The sequence below is a fragment of the Strongylocentrotus purpuratus genome, unplaced genomic scaffold, assembly GCF_000002235.5.
Source record: "Strongylocentrotus purpuratus isolate Spur 01 unplaced genomic scaffold, Spur_5.0 spur5_scaffold_18, whole genome shotgun sequence".
Taxonomy (NCBI): Eukaryota; Metazoa; Echinodermata; class Echinoidea; order Camarodonta; family Strongylocentrotidae; genus Strongylocentrotus; species Strongylocentrotus purpuratus.
Window position 1 is genome coordinate 8,775,628 of NW_022145603.1, and position 9,357 is coordinate 8,784,984.

Below are 9,357 nucleotides of genomic sequence, written 5' to 3' on the forward strand. Positions count from 1 at the left end.
ACGGAGGCGGATATTCTGCTGTAATGATCACAGATACCGACGTTGCTGATGATATCGCACTAATCACAATAAATACTACATTGTTTATCTAAGTCTGTAGATGATTTAGAGTAATTTTTGATAGAAATTTGTAATCAATAGTGTGCGTTTAGGTAAAATTAAACGTAATTAGCCTCCGTATTGTTATGAAATGATTTAATCTTGTATTCGACTTAGACCAATATTAATGCATTTCAACTTTTCATTTATATTTTTAAATTTGCTTATTACGTAATATGTGTACTGATGCATACAATGCGCTGTGCAATATAATTGCACATGATCTCATACTTAATTAATTGTCTTATTTTATCTTTCAGGTATACTCGAGAGGGAACATTAAACTTGGTGAGAAAAGATGGCACCTGTTAAAGAAGAAGACGGAGTTACGCTTACTATAGATGAGCCTATTAATGAAGACAAGAAAAATGGCGATGGGAACCAACTGATGGCGGATGATGGTGACGGTAATCATGCGTACGCTTGTTTCTCATGGAAACCCGCCTTCCTACAATTCCTTGTATCTCCGCGATTCTTCTGCGTCCTGTTGTGCATGGTGGTCGCCTCGGACGCCTTCAACTCGGGGACATTCGGTAGCGCAGTGACGTCACTTGAGACGCGCTATAAGCTACCTTCATCTCAGCTTGGCTTCATCAACAGCATGTATGAGCTGGCCTCACTGGTCCTAGTCCTGTTTGTGGTCTACTACGGAGGGAAACCAACCAGTAACAGACCTCTGTGGATTGGCCTTGGAAGCTTACTGATGGGGATAGGTGTGTTGGTTGCGCTCTTGCCACAGTTCATATTCGGAGCTTACGTGTAAGTGTGTAGAGGTCATACTGATAATGCTGCTACACTAGTTATAGTGAAACCTGTCTATAAAGAACACCCAAGGCATAAAAGAAAAGTGGTCTATAAAGGCAGGTGGTCTTTGTAGACGGGCGCCTAAAGTATGATTATGTTTCATTGAGAAACCATTTTTAAGCGACACGCAAAATGTGGCCTTTTTTGTTGATTGATTGGTTGATTTGATTCCATTTCATATATCAATTGTTTCCCCCAATAAAGAACATAGTTGACAAAGTGTCATGGACGACTGGATATGTCATCGGACTGTCGATCACAAGGTCCGCGGTTGGAGTCCCACCGCGGCACTAATGTCCTTTGGCAAGACATTGATCTACATTTGCCACACTCAACCCAGGTGATGTAAATGGGTACCTGGCAGGAATTAATTCCTTGAAATGCTAGAGCGCCGTAATGACAGCCGTGCTAAAGCCAGGGTAATAATCGGGAGCGCCATGAGTAAAGTCTGACAGACATGAGCGCTATACAAGAACCCACTATTATTATTATTATTAAAGTAAGTTCAAAATTATGAGATTAAACAGGAATTACCTACTGGAAAGCATAGCTTGTTTTTGTAGGTTCCCAAGAATAAATATAATATGAGCATTATTTACATAAATCGTTTTAAAGTGTCTTAATAAACAGGTGGTCACTAAAGCATATAGTTAGTAAACTGTATTATATAAAACTTCCCTGTGCGCTACTACATTGAAAAAAAAATGTTACCCTGTCTGTTTAGCTAGAGCAGCCGTTACCTTACAGACAAGGGTGTCGATTTGTATCCGTGGTTGGGGGGGGGGGGGGGGGGATGATAGGTGCCAAAATATTTTCGGCAATGGATCAAAGCAATCAAGAGGTAGAAGCGTGTGGCAAGTTGCACCCCTCCCAAGCGCGTAGCCGGGATTTCATTTTAGGGGGCGGTAGTGAGCACGCGAAGCGCGGTCCCTAGGGGGTTGCGTGTAGGGAGGGGGAGTCCCCCCCCTGCGAAGCGCGGAAGCTTTGACGTTTCACTAAATTATTAGAGAAAGAAGACGATTCGTTGGACCGTTCTCGACTCTTAATCCTTGTTTGAATCAAGTTCCCCTTCCTCCGCGCGTAGCGCGGAAGCCCTGACGTTTCATTAGATTATTAAAGACAGAAGACGATTTGATGTACCATTCTCAACTCTTAATCCTTGCTTGAATCAAGTTCCCCTTCCTCCGCGCAGAGCGCGGAAGCTCTGACGTTACATCAGATTATTAAAGAAAGAAGACGATTCGATGTACCATTCTAGACTCTTAATCCTTAATGTTTGAATCAAGTTCCCCTTCCCCTTCTGACGTTTCATTAGATTATTAAAGAAAGAAGACGATCCTATGTACCATTCTCGACTCTTAATCCTTGTCTGAATTCATTTTCGCCCATTCCTGCGCAAAGCGCGGAAGCTTTCACATTAGAGAAAGAAGACGATTTGTTGTATCGTGTCCTTCATGAATTCAGTTTCTCCCCTACCGCGCGAAGAGCGGAAGCTTTGACGTTTCACTAAATTATAAGAGAAAGAAGACGATTCGTTGGATCGTTCTCAACTCTTAATCCTTGCTTGAATCAAGTTCCCCTTCCTCCGCGCAGAGCGCGGAAGCTCTGACGTTACATCAGATTATCAAAGAAAGAAGACGATTCGATGTACCATTCTAGACTCTTATTCCTTAATGTTTGAATGAAATTCCCCCTTCCCCGCGCGTAGCGCGGAAGCTCTGATGTTTCATAGGATGATTAAAGAAAGAAGACGATCCTATGTACCATTCTCGACTCTTAATCCTTGTCTGTATTCATTTTCGCCCATTCCTGCGCGAAGCGCGGAAGCTTTCACATTAGAGAAAGAAGACGATTTGTTGTATCGTGTCCTTCATGAATTCAGTTTCTCTGAAGCTTTGACGTTTCACTAAATTATAAGAGAAAGAAGACGATTCGTTGGATCGTTCTCGACTCTTAATCCTTGTTTGAATCAAGTCCCCCTTCCTCCGCGCGTAGCGCGGAAGCTCTGACGTTACATCAGATTATTAAAGAAAGAAGACGATTCGATGTACCATTCTCGACTCTTAATCCTTGTCTGAATTCATTTTCGCCCATTCCTGCGCGAAGTGGGGAAGCTTTCACATTAGTGAAAGAAGACGATTTGTTGTATATCGTCCTTCATGAAATCAGTTTCCCCCTACCGCGAAGCTTTAACGTTTCAATAAATTACTACTCTTAATCCTTGTCTGTATTCATTTTCGCCCATTCCGCTCTTAGCGCGGAAGCTTTCACGTTTCATTAAATTATTCGTAAAAAAAGACGCTTCGTTGTATCGTGTACTTTGACGTTTCATTTGATTATTACGCTTAATCCACGTCTGAATTCAGTTGCCCACTAACAGCTTTGCCCTTTTCACTGAATAAAGAAGACCATTCGTTGTACTGTTCTCTATATTAATCCTTGTCTGAATTCAGTTTCCCCACTGAAAATAATTTGTGTTACAAATAAGTTGTGACATAATAATCTTTCTCCAAAAATGAAAAATCTTTTAGGAAATATCAGGAAATAAAATGAGTGAAAAAAATAAAATAAATAAAGATACAATGAAGTGAATTTTTGAAAGGGTGAACGGAAACAACATAACAACTAGAGAACTATTCTATAAGTCATACTAACGTCCGAAAATCTTTCTCCTTGTCTCCGATCTCATCACGAAATCGTCACAGAGTTCGTCTATGTTTACACTGTCCAGGATTGTCTGATGTGCATTGCAGATTGCTACTTTTGCGCTTCGCGCTTAACATTTAGCTCGTTGCTTTTTGACGCTGCGTCTTTGCATTTGGCGCACTGCATTTCTATGATACTGTTGATTGAACAAAAATAATAATTTCATCAATTCCTGATGAAGCCAAATGATCGAGAATTCAATTTATTCTTGTCTCATATACGGTTGTCTCATTTACTTCGTATATATGTGTTGCTGGGTTGATTAATAATTGTTTACACCTAAAAGTTAAGTAGCATTAATTATGTTTCCAATAGTATGCCGGGAACGGGTAAACAACCCCTGGTTTTGAATTCTTGCATAGATTAAAGTGTTCATTTCGATAAGAACGTTGGAAATGAATTCCTGCATCAAGATGTACAGGTGTTCATTTCCAATAACACGTTAGACAATAGACTGTTTTTTCCGGTTATAATGAATTAAAGGTATTACTCCTCTCTTAATTGGTCGGATGACCTAAGGGTGTCTTCGTAAGGATCCTCCTGGTTGGCTGGTGATAATTAAATGCCATGTGCATGTGCGGGGATTTGTGGTCATATTATTTAAGAGTTTTTTTTTCATTCCGTTAACATGTTTAGGATGTGCTGCTAGTTTACTGTCGATATGGCCGTCCAGCCTCTGAGAGAGGATGGTTGTCTTATTTACTTCGTATATATGTATGTATTATGAAAATGAGATAGCAAAATGTGTATATTGATGGTCATCTTGCGAGTAATAACCATTAACTACTCTCATCGGGCTCTCATCCTTAATTTTTCTCTTCATTTTTTTTGTTTTGATGGTGAGTTATTTTTATTTTTTATTTATTTATTTATTTATTTATTTATTTATTTATTTATTTATTTATTATTATTATTATTATTATTATTATTATTATTATTTTTTTTTTTGGGGGGGGATGATTGTACAGGCCATCCCCCCACCTGAAATATGGGGGGGGGGGGGGATATATCCCACCACCCCCCCCCCCCGGATCGACACTCATGCTTACAGAGTATTATCTGAGCTAAGTGAGCCACTTACCTTAAAATAAAGTCGAAAAAAACGATGCCTTCGTATATAAAGGGCACACTTCTATGGTGGCCATCAAAACAGATGTTCTTTGTACATGGTGAGTGAGTGTTCACAAATTAAGGCTTTTGAACTAGCAAAAATATAATCATAAAACAATATAAGTCTGCGGCGTGTTTGTACTGGTCGTCTATTTGTATTTATCATTACCTTAATTAATAGCTGTCACTATATAACAAAAAAAGGTGTCAACATTTGGATCTCTCTTTGCTCTATTGCCTTGTAAGGAAGTTGGAAAGTTAGTATTTGGACAAGAAACGCCCGGAAGAAACGGTAGTCCCCTTGCGAAGTGTGCCCGAACGCATTGGTCCGTCATAATATTCACAACATTTGAACTTATTTTGACTCTTTCTCAAAGAGTCAAACAAAGTTTTATTTTTCTGAAAAATATTAGATACACCCTAAACGTTCGAGCAGGCTATTATCTTGGGTCAATATGAATAAAATTCCACGAAAATTGAAACGCAGTTCCCAACATGGGACTCTGATTGGATGGGAGATAGTTACGATTAGTCACAACTTTTATACAAGAGGCAACATAACATTCTTGAAGGATATGTCGGTAAGACCTTCAACTCGTTTGTTCTGCCTTTATAGCCCCTCATCGAAGGATCCAATGGCAATGGTAACTCAAGCAGTGCTACGTGCTCTGCTGTAGGTGGAAATATGACGGACCAGTGCAGCGACAACGATCAGGGAACCGATGAGGGCAGCAACAACGCTGCTTTCATCTTCATCATCTGCGGTCAGATCATCGTTGGACTAGGATGGACACCGGTGATGGCGCTAGGCATGTCATACATAGATGATAATGTGAAGACCACCACGTCCGCTATGCACATCGGTAGGTCTCTTTAATCCTCAACTCCAGAGGTAGAAGTCTCAAAATGTCTGACAATTAAGCGCAAACAAAGCATAAACAGATTTTGGTAGAGAATACAAAGATATATTTTAAAAGTTAGAATTGATGATTTAGTTCCGCAGAGCAGTACCATGCTCTTCTGTATTAAACAAATATAAAGGCCTACATTTGTGTTTCGTATTATATGACTTAAATAGCAAGAAAATAATGAATAGCGATAAAAAGGGACGATGAAAATGGGTAAATAAAAGAGAGAGAGAGAGAGAGAGAGTCGGATATTAGTGTTTTTTCCACTACCACACTCACTTACATATCATTGGATCATTTCTTTCAACAGGGTACGTTCAGAGCATGTTTGGTTTCGGCCGGATCGCCGGATTTCTCATTGGTGGAGTTACGGTTCGCAAATGGGTTGATTTCTACCGTGACGATCCGGATAATTATGGAGTTGGACAAGAAGATCCCCAGTGGGTTGGCGCTTGGTGGTTGGGTAAGAATTTAATAATTTCCTTCTACTTCTTCTTCTTGTTCTTTTTCTTGTTCTATTTCTTCTTCTTTTTCTTCTAGTTCTTCTTGTTCTTTGTCTCTTGTTCTTGTTCTTCTTGTTCTTGTTCTTCTTGTTCTTCTTTTTCATCTTTGCCACCTTTTCCCCTTCTATTTCTTCTTATTTGTCTTGTTCTTGTTCTTGTTCTTCTTGTTCTTGTTCTTCTTTTATCACTTTATTTCTCTCTTTTTGGGGGGGTTAGTAATGCGGTGTACCCTTGAAAAATCAGAACTTGGCTTTGTTTGATCAATCTAAGAAATCTCTAACCTCTCAGCCTTCTTCTTTTTCTTATTCTTCTTCTTCTTATCCTCCTCCTCTTATCCCTTCACCTCTTGTTATCCCTTTTCTACTACATATCTTCTTCATCTTCTTCTTCTTCCACTTCCTCTTCATCATCATGGACAGGCGCGGATCCAGGATTTCTTAGGGGAGGGGGCCCAACTTTTTTTATTTTTTTGCTCCCGAAAATTTGAAAATCGCGCCAAAAATTCGCTCAGTGGGGGGGGGGGGGGGGGGGGGGGGGGGGGGGGGGGGGGGGGGGGTAGTGAGCACATTTTTTTTTTTTGATCCTCAAAAAAATTTCAATTTGCACCCCCCCCCCCTTGAGCGCCAGGGGGGGGGGGGGGGGCCCACCCCCAAAAAAGGTAAAAATCACGTGATTTTACATGATTTTTTTCTCAAGGGGGGGGGGGGGGGGGGGCCCCCCGGCCCCCCCCCCCTGGATCCGCCACTGATCATGGAACCCTTAACCGTGTTGCCAATCTCTTCAATTTTGACTTTTTTTTTTTTTTTGATCCTCAAAAAAATTTCAATTTGCACCCCCCTTGAGCGCCAGGGGGGGGGGGGGGCCAACCCCCAAAAAGGTAAAAATCACGTGATTTTACATGATTTTTTTTCTCAAGGGGGAGGGGGGGCCCGGGCCCCCGGCCACCCCCCCCCCCCCTGGATCCGCCACTGATCATGGAACCCTTAACCGTGTTGCCAATCTCTTCAATTTTGACATTCCCAGGGAAGCCTGTCCATTTATATGTAACTGTTTTCACATAGGTGAGTAGTGTTTCACTCAAAAGATAGAGCAACGCTTTACATATTGCTGCAATTGTCATCATTTCAATTTCAACGACTTTCTAAAATGGCGGATTGAAATACGGGTAACAAGGAAAATGACGTTCGTTAATTTTTAATTTTTTTTTGCCGAAAGATAATATGTGATGATGGTGTCACCACATCCCCCTCCCTCACCCTCTATCACCGCCCCGTATTTACATATTATTTTGACGTTTGTAAGTATATTGTACTTAATCACGTTTTGCCTCCTTCTTCCTTTCCTTTCTCAGGTTTGATCATAGCCTGTGTGTCTTACATTTTGTCTGGCCTTCCCATGACCGGTTTCCCCCGAAGTTTGCCGAAGAATTACGAAGAGGCACACGATGACTTCATGGGTCATTCCAGACGAGAAAGGTTAAACGAAAGCGGAAGTGTTGAGGAGACTGTGAAACCAAAATCAAAGAAAAAGGCAGCTTTCAAAAGTATCAAGGGTATAAATCATGATTCAGTTATTTATTTGCTTTGTTTGGTTTTGTGTTTTAATAGAATTCACCAACGATATTTTTTGTATTATTAAGAGAACGTCCATTCTGATTTTAAGTTGGTTTTAATAGAAGTCGGGCAATTGTGATAAACAGGTCAGTGCCAATTTTGAGCAAATTCCGATGAGGAATAAAAAAGTTATGAAATTTTGAAGCTGTTATTAATCAACATTTTGTGTACAGAGCAAATTGGGGAGGAGCTCGCAAGATATCTCACAGTGTTCCCAATTCGTGTTTCACTGATGACAACTTAACAAATCAAAACTTTACCTTTTAATCAGATATCACTCAATCTTTCACCAATCTGTTTTTCACATTTGTTCTGCTTCTGATAAATATCAACTTAATATCAGGGTGGAATTTTCCTTTAAGAACAAAAATGTATATTAAATCAATCCCATATGATAAAACATATCAACATATGTATCACAAAAGTGTTCATGGAATTAATCAGTTCAGATCTAAAGATACCATAATTTATGAATTAATAATTAAATAATACTTGAAAAAGACGATTCGATTGATTTAGCCGGCCATAATTATGTTTATCGTTGATTGTGACCATCATTGATCATCATTTGACATAAATGTTTTTTTCTTCAGACATGCCCGGTAAATTTTGGGAAACGTGTAAAAACCCTCTGTACTTGATTATCAACATGGCCTTCGTCACGGAGTTCGCCGCTCAGATCGGTCTCAATATCTTCTTCCCTAAATACCTAGAAACAGAGTTTGGGCTGACGTCATCATATGCAAATCTTATCACAGGTAGGTTGTCATGACGACATAAACTAAGGCACGATGTAAAAAGCAGTTGCAAAGATTGCGCAAATGCAAAAAAAGAGCAAAATATCAGAAAAGACAATTCGATTAATTTGAATTGACTGAAGACGATAATTACAACCTATCGAAACGTCGAGTAGAAGTGGGTCCTTTTCAGGGCAAACTAACCCTGTCGAAAGAATACGTAGTGTAACCACAAACCTTGCTCAAATCTGTCAGCACCATGGAAGCCTTCAAAGATTAAATATATCAGAATTTTCAGTTTGAATTCTCCATCTAAATCTGACTGCATGAAATAAAGAGAGCTATTGAATACTAAATGAATAAGCTATTAACGGATAGGATGACGATTTTGGGAAAACAGGATGCACATTTTCGTCTGAAATTCATGGCAAAGTTTTTTAATCACAGACAAATCCTGATCGTGTGAAACAATAATAGTATGCTAAGAAACTACTTATTCCAGTCAATATTTTCACGAAGTAATATAGCACTCTGTGTATGAAAAGACTAATAGCTTTAGCTAAATAATTGTAAAATGTTGTACAATTTCCAGATTGCAGCGAGAGAAAAATAAATCGAGTATCAATTTCCCTAAATCTGGATGATCACGTTCAGTTTTATTCATATGGCTTTCCTCATTAATGATATTTTACGACTGCTGTAATTGAAGGCGCAACACTCGTACCAGCCGCTGCTCTTGGTTCCATCGTTGGTGGCGTCATTGTTAAGAAGTTCAAGACGAAAGCTGAAGGGTCGTGCAAGGTAGCCTTGGTTCTCAGTGTGGTCGCTATGGTTCTCCTGCTTATAACATTCGGGGTTGGTTGCCGAACCATTCCAA

The 9,357-nt window shown here is 39.8% G+C and overlaps 2 protein-coding genes across 2 annotated transcripts in view; both read left to right on the forward strand.

Moving 5' to 3' along the window:
* Positions 1 to 397: 397 nt before the first annotated feature.
* LOC115925503 (solute carrier organic anion transporter family member 4A1-like) lies at positions 398 to 862 on the forward strand. The gene has a single exon (XM_030989485.1). The coding sequence runs from the start codon at positions 398 to 400 to the stop codon at positions 860 to 862; it is 465 nt and encodes a 154-aa protein (XP_030845345.1).
* Positions 745 to 9,357, forward strand: part of LOC756186 (solute carrier organic anion transporter family member 3A1) — a 19,819-nt gene continuing 11,206 nt past the window's right edge. Inside the window, exons 1-6 of the mRNA XM_030989143.1 lie at positions 745 to 858; positions 5,336 to 5,582; positions 5,938 to 6,090; positions 7,482 to 7,682; positions 8,337 to 8,501; positions 9,190 to 9,357. The exon at positions 9,190 to 9,357 is cut by the window's right edge and continues 34 nt beyond it. Coding sequence (XP_030845003.1) covers positions 5,405 to 5,582; positions 5,938 to 6,090; positions 7,482 to 7,682; positions 8,337 to 8,501; positions 9,190 to 9,357 — 865 coding nt within the window. The 5' untranslated portion in view covers positions 745 to 858; positions 5,336 to 5,404. The remainder of the gene's footprint in view (positions 859 to 5,335; positions 5,583 to 5,937; positions 6,091 to 7,481; positions 7,683 to 8,336; positions 8,502 to 9,189) is intronic.